The sequence below is a fragment of the Chrysemys picta genome, chromosome 2 (assembly GCF_011386835.1).
Source record: "Chrysemys picta bellii isolate R12L10 chromosome 2, ASM1138683v2, whole genome shotgun sequence".
Lineage (NCBI taxonomy): Eukaryota > Metazoa > Chordata > Testudines > Emydidae > Chrysemys > Chrysemys picta.
In genome coordinates this window covers 105,307,333-105,323,413 of record NC_088792.1, presented here as the reverse complement: position 1 = coordinate 105,323,413, position 16,081 = coordinate 105,307,333, and the positions used below count along the sequence as shown (strand labels likewise).

The following is a 16,081-nucleotide window of genomic DNA, read 5'->3' as shown; positions in this document are numbered from 1 at the left end:
TCCCAGTGAACTTCATGGAGTTGTCTACTCTTTTCCCGTCCCTGATTATTTATGTGTTTGTTTATTTGTTTAAATAAATTATTTCAGTAATTGTGGGACCAATCCAAGGAAAAACATTAAGGGCTTGCCTACACAAGAAAGTTACACTCATTTAACTTAAGTGTGATTTTAAATTGATATAGTTAAACTGATACAAAAGACAGTGTAGACACTTTTGTTTTGATTAAACCAAACATACTTCAATTTAGCTATTGAAATAAGAATGTCCAAACATCTTTTGGCACCGATGAGTTAAATAGCCAATATGGCATTACTTACATTACATAAATCGACTTAAAACCAATTTAAGTTAAGTGGAACTGTCTTGGGTAGAGAAAGCATTAGGTTAGTAGACACATGCTTAATCTCACTTAAATTACCTTTTAGTGGCCCCTAATTCTTTAGTGTAATAAAGAATTCTACAGTCATTATTCAAAATATTACACCATGCAATATCAGTAATGCAGCATTTGGGGAGATTGAGTGAGTACTGTTGAATAATGTAATAAGTGGCGGTTGTTTTGGCTATTTATAAATTTCATTTGTTTTGTTACATTTAAAGCGTAACATTCAAAAGTTGACAAGAGCTCTGACATTTTCTCCTCTATTCCAGCCTGAAAACCTCGCTTCAAGTTCTCACACTTTCAAAAACAAGACCTTTAAAAAACCCAAAGACTGTAGTATCTGCAAACAAGCCATTGACAGCCAAGGCATTTCCTGCAGAGGTGAGTAATATGTTATGTGGCCTATTTATTGTCTTGCCATTTAAAACACAGCATTTTTGACTAGTGCTGAAGAGCTAGGAATTAATAATTTTGGAATTCCCCCCGTGCTAAATGTCTATATACTCTAACTTGTTTTCTCTGTGTGTTCAGCATGAGACTTAATTTTTATTTGGACTTGTATAGATATGTGCCTTTATTAGCTATGCTATTCAGGCAGGTTCCAGAATAAGACTGTCTGTGCAAGCTCTGTTAGGAGCATGTGTGTGTGAATGAGTGAGTTGATAGATGCCTATGGAATTTAGCCTGCAAATGAGGAAGTGACCCTGAGCTCACTGAGGCATGAAAGCTTTCTCTGCATGAATTCTTTACTGAAATTCAGAAGAGCTGCCATTTTTTTTACAGTTGCTTTATGGTCTTGTATTTCAAGTCTGTGATTCAGCCTAATCATTCACACACACACTGAGGGGGCTCGTTCCTCTGCTTCCACATGCAAAGGAGGGGGAGTCAGCTGCCTCTGACACTGGTTTCCCCCTCTCTCCTCTCCACCATACAGAGGACCCTCCGTGGGTCCAGAGATCCTCATGTGGGGAAAAGGCAGGAAATGTAGTAGGGAGGGGAATGAAAGAGAGAGACTTTTTTCCCTTTCTGTACACAAGCAGTAAATATACTCAAAATGTGAATTAAAGAGGCTTCATTCATTTATTCAAAGTGCTCTGTCGGCATAGAGAATCACACTTGAGGGAGGGTAGTTATTGGGGCATCTGTCAGTAGAGTTGCAAAGTAATCAGTTTGCAGCAGAGCAGGAGAGTAAAAGCACGGGCCCTTTTGCATAAATGACCTTGAGATCTGCCTGGATCCCAGGGATCCACAAGTTCTACCTTCCTTCTTCCATGAAACAATTTGGGAAAAGCTCAAGATTTGCTTCCTTCTAGGGCCTCTCCCAAGGTTTCCCCATGAGAGGGTTTGATCCCTCCATTGATTTCAGCTGGTTAATGTTTAACAATGTCTTGTTACTCCACCTTAATAAATCTGTCTCTCTAACAAATGCACATATAATCCACCTATTTAATATAAGCAAATGCTTCTTGCTCCTCACTTTAAATATAGACAATAATTTTATTTTATGAAGTATCTGCTTGGTGCTAGTGGCATTTTTCTAATGAAATGGAGATTTCTTTCTTCCTTTCTTTCACCAAGAGGCCCAGCCTCTGTGTTCCTTGCAGTTGCAAAACTCTCATTAGGAGTTAATGGGAGATTTGGGTATGTAAAGAATGCAGGATTAGTTGGTGTGTGTGTGTCTGTGTGTGTACATACATGCGTTCTTGAAAAGGTATAAACGTCACAAATGGACAGTTGCATGAATAATATCCCATTTGTTCAGCATTAGTTCAAAGGCATTTTGTTATAATTACAGGAATGTCAGAAAATGTACAAATAATACAGCCGCTGTCAGCTTTGAAGAGGTTTAATCCCTAATGAGGCGTTCCCTAGAATTTCATTGTTTTCATTTCTGGGGGGAAAAAAATTAGAGGATTCTCCCTCTTGGGATCCAGCAGCATAAAAGAACCATGGATCTGGCTAGGGAGGAGTTCCCTCAAGCAGGAACTGAATTAGATTGCCACAGGCTATTTTACAAAGCCCACTCCATAAGTCCGGTATAGGGACTAGTGGCTGGAGGGGGAATGCCAGTAGGGCTGTAGAGGACCATGGACAGTTTGGGTTGGGTGGTTGTAGCTTAGGCACTGTTTCAGCCCCTGCAGCAGCCCAGAATCAGAAAGGCACAAAGATGGTTACCGCCACCTTATCTCTCCTCTCCCTAGACAGCAAGTGTTTTGTTGTACCTCCCTCAGGGCGATCACAAAATTACACCCAATATGTTTCAACAAAATTTCCTCCCACCTCCATATCATTAAGGCTACATCTACACTGCACACGTCTTGCAGCAGCATGTAGGGTATGTGTAGCTACATGTCGCAGTGAAAAGCAGGCTGTGTCCACACTGTGGTGTGGAGCTACATATGTCAGTGAAAGGCTCTGGCAGGGGAGAGTCAGTGGGGAAAGGATCAGCAGCAGGGAGAGCCTTTCCCCACTGCTGGAGTCATTCCCTGCAGCAGGGAAATGCTCCAGCCATGTTGGGTACATACCCACAGGGTTCACGTAAGCAGACTCGTCATCTATACTGCTGGGGGCAGGGGCGGCTAGTTATATGGGCCCGTGGTGCCTGGGCTCCAGCAAATTCAGGGCCGGGGGGACCCAGCTCCACCAATGTTCGGGGCCGGGTCTCTCCCCTGGCCCCGCCTGCTATCCCCGCACGCCTCCCCCGGAGCATCCGCTGGCCCCGCCTGCTGCCCCCACGCACCTCCCCCGAGCATCCTTGCCTGCCCTGGGCAGCGGGCGGCTGCCTCCTGCAGCTCCGCGCTGAGCTCCCTCACCAGCTGCTGCCGGCTACAAGGGAGCAGGCTGAGGCGGCTGCTGTGCCTGCGGAGGGAGGAGGTGCATGGCAGCCCCTCCCCCCCCCCCCCGGCAGGCGACTCTGAGTCGACTCGGAGGTGTGGGGGGGCTTATCTTGGCTGGACCTCCTGAGCAGCAGCCTGGGGAGGCTTGGGTGAGTGTCCTGCCGGGGAGTGGAGGGGTCCTCCCCTCCCCTGGAGCTCGTTGTGCCGGCAGGGCGAGGGCTGGGGGAAGTTCTCCTCTCTGGCCCCCAGCCTTGGGGTAGCCTGCCTGCTGCTCCCCAAACTCCTCATCCCTGGCCAGCCTCATGCCCCACACCCCCTCCTGCACCTCAACCCCTGTCCCAGCCCAGACCCCGCACCCAAACTCCCTCCCAGAACCTGCACCCCTCCCGCACTCAAACTCTCTCTCAGAGCCTGCACCCCAAACCCCCTCCTGCACCCCAACTCCCTGCCCCAGCCCAGAGCCTGCACCCAGCATCCAAACTCCATCCCAGATCCCACACCTAAACATCCTCCCAGAGCCTTAGGCAGGTGTGTGTGGGGGCGGGACCTGGACCTGTTCTGGGCACCACCAAAAATTATACAAACCTGCCGCCCCTGATTGAGGGAGGGGGGAGTGTCATGCATTTACTCTACACCAGGGATTCCCAAACTTGGTTCACGGGTAAGCCCCTGGCAGGCCGTGAGACGCTTTGTTTACCTGAGTGTCCGCAGGTATGGCCGCTCGCAGCTCCCAGTGGCTGCGGTTCGCTGTTCCTGGCCAATGGGAACTGCGAGCAGCCGTACTTGTGGACGCTCAAGTAAACAAAGCGTCTCGCAGCCTGCCCTGGGTTTACCCTGAACAAGCCGCGAACCAAGTTCGGGAACCCCTGCTCTACATGGTGCTGCAAGGAGTGTGCCGTATAGACATACTGTAAGGGTGAAGTTATCCATGTGATTAATTAGGTGTTGCCCCATAATTAATGCAAAAATCATAAGTCAGACCCAAAACATTCATGAGATTGGTCCAAAATCATGAGAGCTTAAAATAATGCTGTTTTGAGCGGTCTTCTGATTTTTTAACTCCCCCTACCCAACCTGCAGATTGTCCATGACAAATAGTGTTGCCAATGCATAGTGACAAATACGATTCTGGCCACCTTACCCTTACATCATCATTAATCATTATTCTTATTCTTAGTGTGTCTAACTTGCTGGGCTGCTCTTCTTCTAATTTTGTGCTCCAGCCTCTACTTTAACAGCATTGCCAACTCTCTAAATTTCTTTGCCAGGAAGGCTATTTTGGCTTGGGCTGCAGCTAATCTGGGTGCCAGAAGCTTGAGCCCTCTCTTAAATTTCAGTCCTGTCTGGGGGGGAAACCCTCTAATTGTTTGCCTTCCCCAATTCCCCATCTCCTGGGGAAGAGCAGACAATCAAGGCTGCTGTAGGAGAAAGACAAAGCTCTGCCCCATCCCCTCAGTAGCCAGGAGAGTTTTGGGGTAGAGTAGGAGGGAGAAGGAGCCCAGCAGTTCAGGGTATCCCTGCCTCCTCCACCTCACTCTCTTCCTTTGAACTGTGGGTTAGTCTGATGTCGGCATATCTTTCTCCCTGCAACACCATACTGGGAAGAAGGAGAGGGGGTTGAAGAAGCCCTGGAGCTGCAGGAGAGGAGCAGTGGGGCTGGGGGAGAATTAATGTGTGGCAGGATTGACGGGACTGGGGTCAGGCAGATGTGGAGGTGTGTGTGTGTGTGTGTGTGTGTGTGTGTGTGTCACAGAATTGATCTGGGGGCTATGAGGGAGAGACAGAATGTATTAATTAGAATGTTGAGGTCTTGGGCAGAAGCTGTAAACTCCGCCCCATGAGGCAGCCAGTGAGAGCTCCGGCAAAGGGGGCCAAAATCATCTTGCTCCATAAATCTGGGAGCGTTGGGAACACTAATTGTCACACACACTGGGAGTGGGTAGGGAAAGTTTAAAAATCAAAAGACAGACCAAAAACCACAATATATTGGGTTTGGGGGGCCAATCTCATGAATTTTGAACTTTGGGGGTTGGCAGTGTTGCATCAACTCTGCATCCTCAGGCCCCAATCAATAAATGTCCTGGCTTCCAGCTCCACATTTGCTCCTCCTGAAGTTATGCAGGTTTTTCATCCCTCCAAGGTAGGGCAGCTCCAAGGGGTCCTCTCCTTCTTCCCAGGTCTGGTGTTGCAGAGTTAGAAATAGCCCGGGGGTGGGAGGAGCAGAGAAGAGATGACCTATTATTCACAGGAGGAGCGTGGGGAGCAGAGCAGCCCTGGTCTGCTGCTCCCTCATAGAAATGATACAGCTGCTCCCTCTGCACAACCTTACCCCATTATCCAAAACTCCTCTCAGATCTTGAAGGAAAGGGCAGAGAAAGCTCTGCCTGCACCTGCAGCAGCTGCGGTTGGCTGTTCTTGTCCAGGCTGTGAGAAGGTCAATGAACCAGAGTGGGTTTTCCCTGGACAGTTGAAATGATGGCGGGAGCTCCTCACATCGCTGGCAGACTGGCTTCAGCAGGGGCCAAACTTTCCTTACTCATGAATCCCAAGAGGTGGCAACACAGCGTTCTAGCTTCAGGGAGGTAATAGTTGCTGCCCTTTCTTACCTCTTTGGGCAAAGACTGGCACCCTTGGAGTTACATAACTGCACAGTCAGTGCCACTATATTCGAGACCCACCTTGGGTCCCCCCTATGTGCTGCACACGTTGTGCAGAGGCCCACTTGCTGGGCTGCTCTTCTACTGCCTCTCCCTGTGGAGAGTTAAAGCAGCCCATCTAAAGCGCTGAGGCTTTTGTGCAGGAGGCTCTGGGAGGGTTACGTGAATTCCATCCAAAGTTAACAGATATAGCGCCATCCAATTTCATTGCTGTTTGTTACCTTTGGCTTTGTAATTGCTTGGTGCTTCTTTGTGAGAGGAGAAGCCTCAGAATGGGTCTGGGAGTAGGGGTCGGGGTAGAGGATGGATTCCTAGAGGGAAGATTTGAAGAGAGTCAATTTCTCTCTCAATTTATAATATGGAATTTATAAAACAGATAGATGCTTAGAATTATAGGTTAAACCCCCCGCTCCCTCCCGACAAGTTAACTCAGAGATAGTGAAACTCCAGTAACGGTGAAGTAAAAAAGAAAATCAGGGCCAAATCCTGTGAACTCACTAAGTGAAGATGAACGAGGCCTCTTGTGAAGCTGGTGTGGGGGAAAAGCAATGGCTTCACTTATAAGATGGTTGCTTCGTGGATTGATGAGAAAATCTTACTTTCTTATTGTTTGTCTTGAGAAAATAATAGCTCTTTGTACAGATTGTAAGTTCTTTCCCGCCTGTAATATCTTATCAGCTGCAAGAAAGCTACGTGTCAGAAAAAGGAGGGAAAGGGGAAAGCTCCAGATTGACTTGTGTGTAGTTTATTGTGCTTATCTAGCAATGAATCATCTGTTCTTTGTATGGAAACAGACATAATTGGGTATTGTAATGATCAGATAACTTTTTCTTTGGTGCAAGGCACCCTGCTTGCCAAGATGCGTTTTTGGTCTTTTCTTAAAGGCACTGTGTCCTTCATTCAGATCCAGCTCTGAATGGAGTGTCTAAAAATTCTCTCTGAAAAGTGAATGATTGATCCACAAAGGGGCACATGAGTGATGATGTCATCTTGTCCTAGTAAACTTTAGCCCTCCTCAGACAAGCATGTTCAGTTCCAGTGATTTTAATGGCCTCTATTGACAAAGTAATACAAAAGGAAGGAGGATCTGGGGCAATGGGGGAGTTAGATAACTAAGCTACTGTGTATTTGCATACCTGGTAAACTGAATCATGGCTAAGATATTTCTTTGATACTATATTTCAACACAAAGGAGCAATCAAGCTTTGAATTTTACAGTCATTGTACATTTCTTCAGAAAGCAGAGTGCTATTTTTCTCTCCTAGTCATAACAGAGGAGTCTCAAAGCTTGCAAATAATGGTTCTGCAATATGCAAATCAATCTTGTGAGTTCAGGTTTGAAACTTAAACCTTTCCCCCAAGATTCTTCAGTTTAATTCATTTCAAATCAGAGATCAGAGTCATTTAGCCATTTGTACTTTCGTAGGTACCAAAAGAGTTGCCTAACTATGATCCATCTGTCAAACTGTCTGGAGTAGCTCATGACTGTGAGTGCCTGCCTCAGGGCAGACTGTCAAAAACAGAGCAGATACCTCAAAATGGTGATATGTTCTATAATTAGATTTTACCACACCAGTAACAAATGTGAACTTTTGGATCACTATAACAGTTTTTACCATGGAGTTACAGACTGTCCCCTTAGACTCTCCAATAGTGATCTGTTAATTTGAAGAGTCCTTCAGGGCAGATGCAGGAGGCAGCCACTGGGGATCTCTGGCTTCAGTTTGGTGTCTCTGGCCTTGTGAGAGTTCAAACAGCAAAGAGATGAAAAATCTTCACATCAACTATTTTTATTTCCTTCTTCCGGCATTCAGAGCGATGGAATGAGGCGTTCTGCACATACTTCTCCGTGGGCACATGGGGCAATTAACAAAGCTTTTGTCTTATAATGGCCCACTTAAATTTTGACAGTTCTCCTGGGTGGGCCAGGGGCGATGATTCCCGTGCCTGGGTTCACAAGTTCAGAGTGAACATTTTCAAAGTTATTAAGCAAAACATACATAGTTTCTTATAGCCTGGAATATAGACATTACCAGTGACATTAATGTCTGCAGCAACTAACAAGCATTTCATAGCGTCTAAACACTAAATACAGTCTTGTGAGACTAGGACCTGTTTTGCACAAAACTAACATACAGGTGAACAAGTCTAGTCTCCAGCTACGAGTTTGTCAGTTCTTAGCTAATGCCTGCGGACTGGGCAAGAGGTGGCATCTGGTCTGCCAGCGTCATACCCTCATCATAAAGTCAGTTCTATTTCTGTCTCTTTAAATTGTGTTTTTGATCTTTCTGGTGGCTGATTTTCATATTACTGAAAAGGCTCATTAATTGTTTTTCCTTTGTAAATCAGTTACTATAGCCAGATAGGTTTTTAAAAAACAATTATTGTTTGTTTTGGCTGTTATATTGTGGTCTTAATCTTTCATCAGTCAAATGATTGATTGCTGTAGAACAATACACCAAGGCACATTATATGTTCTGATTTTTTCCGGCTGCTGCAAATTACTTCTGTAGCACATGCAAATCAAATTGGAGGCAGTTTGGGAAAGCATGAATTTTTCTAAGCAATACTTAAAGCCATCCATTTTCAGCTTTTACATTTTTACTGAAAAATTCTTGGAATTTACAAAAGCTGCTATTTGTTTTTTACTGATTTTTCACATAAAATTTAGACCACTCTAGTACATGAAAATACTGATTACGTTAAGAAAATTCTATATGTTACATTACATAGATGTGCTTATGTTAATCTAAGTGTAAATGGAAAGCCCTGTCTGTTAAACTAAGGCCACACTGTGAAAGAAACACACGCATGTAAGTGCACACACACACATATATATATATATATATATATATATACTGTTAATGTACAGTTCATGAAATAAACCATAGCATTAAACTGCTTTTACTTTTAATATTCTTACTTTTCTCCATTTGTTGCTTTGTTTCTATTCTCATGTCCCCAGTCTTAACCCCAATATTTTATGCAGAATATTGTGAAGTTAATTTTTTACCGGTTTTCATCCTTTTTTCAAAATTTTGTTATAAACACTGATAAATTCCTGGGAAATTTTAAACAAAATAATAAAAACAAAGGTCCGTGGTTATACTGTGTTAATTCTCATATATAGAGTATGGGTGTGTGAAGTAGTGATTAACCAAGAATTCAAATCTCTTTTATTATTTGAAAAACATGTTTTAAACTATTGAAACATTAATTTATATTTACGTTGTATGGACTTTGGATGCAAGAACTGTCATTTTCTATATGTTTGTACAGCACCTACCACAAAGAAGCTCAGGTCTGACTAATGCTTCCAGGTGCTATTATGTTATAAATTGATTATTGTGGTGATGATTTATTATTACATCAGTCTTCAATAGACCACATACCCAAAGCAAGACTGTTCTTACTATATGACCATTAAAAAAATCTGGTTGTGTGAGATTTCCAGACCAAGGCAATTAATAACAGTTTAGATGAGCATAAAAATTGTGGTTCAAACCAAGCCAAACCTTCCTTTGTTAATCTAAATTAGTCATGAATACACCAGTACAAATAGACAAAAGTTCTCCATCTTATATTGGGCCAAATTCTTTGAGATGTACAACCTAAGAGACCCACTGGTGTTGCACCTGACTTGCAGTGTGCATTTAGGGTAGTATATGACCAGGACACAGTCAAGCATGGTAGGCCCCAATCTCACTTATCTGCTAAAAGTTGCATTTTGACTTTCCACATACCCTCAGACAAAGGCAACCAGGCCTCCAAAGTAAGGGCTGCAGTTATTTTAAAATCCCTGTCTTAAACTGGGTGACCACAGTGTAACAAGCCCAGGACTATCTCCTCTGGGCATAGGGTGCCAACTTTTCCTGGCGCCGGTGGGTGCTCATGCCCCCCCCACCCCAGCCCTGCCCTGACTCCACCCCTGCCCCACCCCCATTCCAACCCCTTCCCCAAAGTCCCCGCCCCAACTCCGCCCCTCCCTGCCCCTATTGGACCCCTTCCCAAATCCCTGCCCCACCTCTTCCCCCGAGCGCACGCCATGTTCCCCCTCCTCCCCCTCCCTCCCAGTGCTTGCCACTGCAAAACAGCTGTTTCTTAGCGCAAGCGCTGGGAACCAGGGGAAAAAAGTGGGCACGCACCGCGCTCAGGGAAGAGGCAGAGCGGAGGTGGATGTGAGCTGGGGCATGGGAGCGGGGCGGGGAGCTGCCGGTGTGTGCAGAGCACCCACCAATTTTTCCCCATGGGTACTCCAGCCCCGGAGCACCCCTGGAGTCGGTGCCTATGCCTCTGGGTCTAGGGGACTATTAGAAGATGGACTCAAGGGGACTATTAGACTACTAGAAGGTACACCTCAAGTGCAAGTCTAGATCATAATGAATCCAGAGTCTTTGACCAACCAGACCACAAGATGGGATTTTTAAGACAATTGCTTTGTTCTAGAAACCAGATAGTCTCTCTGTGAAATTCATCTCTATGCCCAGAGCCTGCACAAGTCCTGTGATCCAATCTAGCCCTGTTTTACGGGTTTAAGTCATACATCTATAGTGCATGGAGCTCTGTGCACAGTGATGAATTTTATCCTTTGTTAGTAGCAAGCTAAAATGTATTTTTATAGTGGGTCTGATCTGGACTTGGCAAACTGTCGCTAGTGCTTTTTAAGAATACTGTGTAATATAGTCGAATAGCAAGTGGTTTCAAGTACTTTTATAGCTAAGTGCAGTGATAACATATTAGTCTGGCATATAATCTGAAAAGCATGCTTGTGTCTGGTTTTGGATTTAGCAGGCGAGCACAGATTGTCAGCTGGAAATGTCAAAGGAATTTGGGCCTTGCCAGGGTCAGTGGTATTATAGTGATTTTTTTGTTGAATCTGAATGGTGAGCATGTGTTGTGTGTGTGTTCATGAATATGTAAATAAAAATTGTGGTAAATGAACATACCGTACATTTATCCTAATTTGTGAGGAAAAAGGGATATAGGGTCAGATCCACAGTCTTTTAGAGATAATGGAGAAACTACCATTGACTTCAGTGGACTTTTGGTCAGGCTCATAGTTATTACTTACACTTCCACATACTTTATTCTCTCTCTCTCTCTCTCTCTCAAGCTCTGATCCAGCAAATCCCATTGACTTCAATGGCACTACTCAAATGCTTAAAGATAAGCATGTGGATAAGTATTTTCAGGTTCTGGGTTTAGTGGTGTTTACTAACGGCATAGCCAGACATGGCTCAGTTGCTGTTTCACTGGTCTAAAGAACGCAAATTACTGTTTAGATCACTTTTATAAACAAATACAGGGAAGTTGCTAATCAAATCCAGTTGGGAGTTTGGAAGGCTTGCGAGCGTATGGTTGGTGATTACCCATTGCACATGTTATACATTTTTGATTACCCATTGTTAATAAACATTTAATGATACTATAAACTATAGTTATGATGCAGATACATATAGACCAAATGTACACATAATCAACATTGACTTCCACAGATTTAATAAAAAGGCAACTAATTAGCACGACCATACAGAGGACATGATCCCTTTCTCAGGAGTCCAACAAAGTTCATTTAAACTAATTAATCATGTGAGCAGTAATGTTTCAATACAGAACTTGGCTTACAGAGTACTGCGTACCTATGCATAATTAAAGGGGAGATGGAAAATGGAAAACTGAGCAAAAAATCACCAGAATGTACAGAGACCCACAAAGAGCCACTATAATTAGTACAACAAAATAATAATGTTTTATATTTACCCTGCATACCTTTTCATACCAAAGGACTGCAGAGCATTTCACAAATGATATACAATCTTCAGCACTAAAGTGCAACCATCTCTGGGGTTGAGGGTAACAGTTAGAGGAGTAACCTTCACACAGCACTTTGGGAGGGAGGCAAGGAGGAGAGTTTTGGCCAGGCATACAGGGATACTTTCCTATTCTTAAACATCCTATTACATGTTTTTGAACATTCATATCAACCAACACAAACCTCAGATTTTATGGTCACTTCAGAAAAGCTTCCATGTGGTAAACACCATAAAACTCGAATTCATTTAACTCAGAATGGTAAGAGCTGAATCAGTCGTGCCAGGATTTGTGCTTGTGATTATAAAGCGTGTAAGTATTTGCAAGCTGAAGTTCAGACCATTAAGATCTCTCCCTTAAAGTAATAGCCTCTGTTCTTTACTAATAACAAGTTCAGAAATATAGGTTAAAAAAAATGGGTAAGTCTGACCTTCAAGTCTTACAGCAATGCTAGTGTCTGCAATGCATTGGGGTATACCTGCAAACTCGTAAGCTGATCCCATTTGAATGGACCCAAAATGCACAATTTTCAGGTGTGACTCATATGGGAAATAGGTGAACTCAGTGTAATCCTAAATTATGCATTCACTGCATATCATAGCTCGTATGACCAATGTGACACACCACTCTAGGTACCACATGTGAGAGAGAGCCACAAAACAGGCTTCAGATGTCTTTGGTTAAAAGCCACATTTGCTTTTACAGATGGCTTTTAAAACAAAAACAGAAAAGGGCAATTTATGGGAGGAAACAAAACATAACAAAATGAACCTCGCAAAGCTCAAATAAGAGGTGTCAAGTGAATAAGCCTCCTGGAAGTGATGCTGCAGGGTCTGTACCACACATCCCTGGGGGCTGAAGGACGCTTCAGAGACTCGGTTGAGACCGCAAACTCAGTTTCACTTATGACCCACATGGGATCTGAACTCAGGTTTAAAAAGGTGAAAGACTAGGGTGCTAGCTAAGCCTCTTGACATTGCAAATGACATTAAATAAGAGGGTCCTTGAAACATGGTCAAGATACCACATACCTCAGTAGGTCCTTGGAGGATCACGTTGTTTGCAACCTTTGCTTGGCTTACAAGGTTTTGTCCTTCTCAAAGAGAGTCCTGCATGTCACTAGTATGTTTGAAGAGCTAAAGGAGAGACTTACCTGAAACTGGACAAACTCACTTTATAGTAACATCAGACCTGTTCAGTTAGAGGAACAATATTTAAAAAATAGCCCCCAGTTCTATGCTGGATTAAGATTGAATTGTCTCACACAAGACTGAAGTCATCACATCACAGCCATTTTATATTTTTTATATTCAGCAGTTTTTATATTCAATCATACAATGAGAACGTCATCGTAATTCCAAAAAAACCCCACCAAACCTTAATATTCTGTTAAATCAACACCCAGAGGGAATACAAAATAAAACTGGATTTTCAAATGAGCCTAAGGGAATTAAGTGCCCAAATCCCATTGCAAATTTAGAAGGAGGTGGAGCAGGGAAGAGGTTGCTAAAACCTTTGGGCTCATTTGAAAGTCAATGCCTAAAACTCTACCAGCACTTTGTTCCTCTCACAGGAAGCAAGTGAATCTAGATGAGGAGAACAAATCTCTGCCCTTGCAATAATAATATCACAATATTTTTCTCTGAATTTAATTATCTGAATGCTGTAGATGTGGGGACAGAATTCTTACGTTTACCTCAGTAGTAGCAAATAAAAAAATTATGCTAGTGGCAAAGTCCACCCACAATAAAGCACAAATACTCTGTTATGGATGGAGTGCAGTGTTATAGATGGAGTGTTATGGCTGGGAGGATAAAATCTACACCCAACTCAAGTCCAAGTTGCAGGGTAACTGCATAGCCTCCCCACAGCTGCTATTCCAGAATGTGGGTTGAAATAGTGTCTATAGCCCCTCCACATCCTGTTATGGGATCACTGGATCATGGAAATGGTCCCTCTCTCCCTAGCTTCTCCCAAAGCGGCCTTCAGCACTTGCCAGCAGAGATCTGAATGGGATATACAGGCACTCCTGTCTGAGTGCTCTGTTAGAGCACCTCTCTACCCATTGTACTAGTCTTAAGTGGTGTGCGGGGCCTTATGCTGGCCCTGTGCATCTAGTTCAATAGTGTGTGATTCATCAAATACTATCTTTGTTTTTAAATTGGAGTTTAAAAATAGAAAGGTCTTGTGCTACATGAAAAACAAACAAAAAATGATCTAGGAAAGCAGTGCTGGGGCACAGGAAATGAACAAGCTGATGTTGCTATTATAGTGACTGTTTGTATTGCAATATCATCAGCATATGACTGATAATTTCTTAAAAATAGAATCCTCATTTTCTGCTATCAAGGTCAAACTTCTGTTCTCTTTCATCACGAGGGGACTCTCTCTCATTTTAGACTCAAACGTGCCTCTGTCCCACCCAAACTCATTTATCAGCTTACTCTTATTGTAAATTATCGTTGTATGGTTCCTGCACAGTTATTTTTCATGTCTTTCATTGTTGATCTTTATCTCATGTCACTGCTGCTGTTTAGTTGTAGAGCTGGTTGAAAAAATTCAGCAAAATGAGAAAAACATGTTTACTGATCATCTAGCCAGAAGAAAAAGAAAAGGGAAAAAACACGCACACAAACTGTGCAGGGCTTCCCAGCCCTAGCCCCTTACTTTAACCCCCACCTCCCCCAAAGCTCTCCATGTTAAATAAGTTAGTTTAGCTTTGTGCCCAGGGGTTACAATAGGCTAGAATCCACCAGAAATCATTTCTGCCTTCTACAATCACTGAGCAGGTAGGTACATTAGCTTTACAGTAACTTAGGCCTTGGGAAGTGCAGCATATTTTCTCTGTGCCTCATGACACAAGTGTGATGCAAAAATCATTACATTGGCACACTGACTTTATAGATCTTCCTGCCCCCGTTGACGTCAATGGCAAAAATCAGTGGAATCAGAATTAGGCTCTTGTATATCATGAAGTTGCTTTAAATCCTACCTGTGATGAAATATTGCCAAAAGGTGTGTGTGCCTTTTGAGTTCATCTTGACAGTAGGGAGAAAAATTGTCACATGTTCAGCTGGAAAAATGGTCAACTGGATTTTGTAAGTCCCATTTCTGCATTTGAAAGCTATAAATAGGGGCATTTGTAGGGAAAAAAGAGTATCCCTGTTTTTAACTCAGTTGAAGTGCTTGTGACTAAGAGGAAAATGGACATATAAGGTGGATAGAAAGCTGGCTAGATCATCGGGCTCAACGGGTAGTGATCAATGGCTCCATGTCTAGTTGGCAGCCAGTATCAAGCGGCGTGCCCCAAAGGTCGGTCCTGCGGCCAGTTTTGTTCAATATCTTCATTAACAATCTGGAGAATGGCATGGACTGCACCCTCAACAAGTTTGCAGATGACACTAAACTGGGAGGAGTGGTAGATATGCTGGAAGGTAGGGATAGGATACAGAGGGACCTAGACAAATTAGAGAATTGGGCCAAAAGAAATCTGATGAGGTTCAACAAGGACAAGTGCAGAGTCTTGCACTTCCCATGCACTGCTACAGACTAGGGACCGAGTGGCTAGGCAGCAGTTCTGCAGAAAAGGACCTAGGGGTTACAGTGGACAAGAAGCTGGATATGAGTCAACAGTGTACCCTTGTTGCCAAGAAGGCTAGTGGCATTTTGGGCTGTATAAGTAGGAGCATTGCCAGCAGATCGAGGGACATGATGATTCCCCTCTATTTGGCACTGGTGAGGCCTCATCTGGAGTACTGTGTCCAGTTTTGGGCTCCACACTACAAGAAGGATGTGGAAACATTGGAAAGAGTCCAGCAAAGGGCAACAAAAATGATTAGGGGGCTGGAGCACATGACTTATGAGGAGAGGCTGAGGGAACTGGGATTATTTAGTCTGCAGAAGAGAAGAATGAGGGAGGATTTTATAGTTGCTTTCAACTACCTGAAAGGGGGTTCCAAAGAGGATAGATCTAGGCTGTTCTCAGTGGTACCAGATGACAGAACGAGGAGTCATGGTCTCAAGTTGCAATAGGGGCGGTTTAGGTTGGATATTAAGAAAAACTTTTTCACTAGGAGGGTGGTGAAGCACTGGAATTGGTTACCTAGGGAGGTGGTGGAATCTCCTTCCTTAGAGGTTTTTAAGGTCAGGCTTGACAAAGCCCTGGCTGGGATGATTTAGTTGGGGAGTGGTCCTGCTTTGAGCAGGGGGTTGGACTAGATGACCTCTTGAGGTCCCTTCCAACCCTGATATTCTATGATTCTATGACATATATACCCACCACAGCCTTATATAACTCGACATATATCTTCTTGCTGCTCAGACTTACTAGTTACTTATTGGGTTTTTTAGAGCTTGTCTTCCTGAAAGTCTGTGGGAAGTGGAAAGAGTCAAA

At 43.7% G+C, this 16,081-nt stretch overlaps 1 protein-coding gene across 19 annotated transcripts in view; it reads left to right on the top strand.

Moving 5' to 3' along the window:
- The window catches only part of TNS3 (tensin 3), a 426,838-nt gene that overhangs the window by 158,538 nt on the left and 252,219 nt on the right, over positions 1–16,081 (top strand). For all 19 annotated transcript variants that reach the window (XM_042842646.2, XM_024099919.3, XM_065583894.1 and 16 more), the window contains one exon: positions 653–764. In XM_042842646.2, the coding sequence (XP_042698580.2) occupies positions 653–764 (112 nt within the window). The remainder of the gene's footprint in view (positions 1–652; positions 765–16,081) is intronic.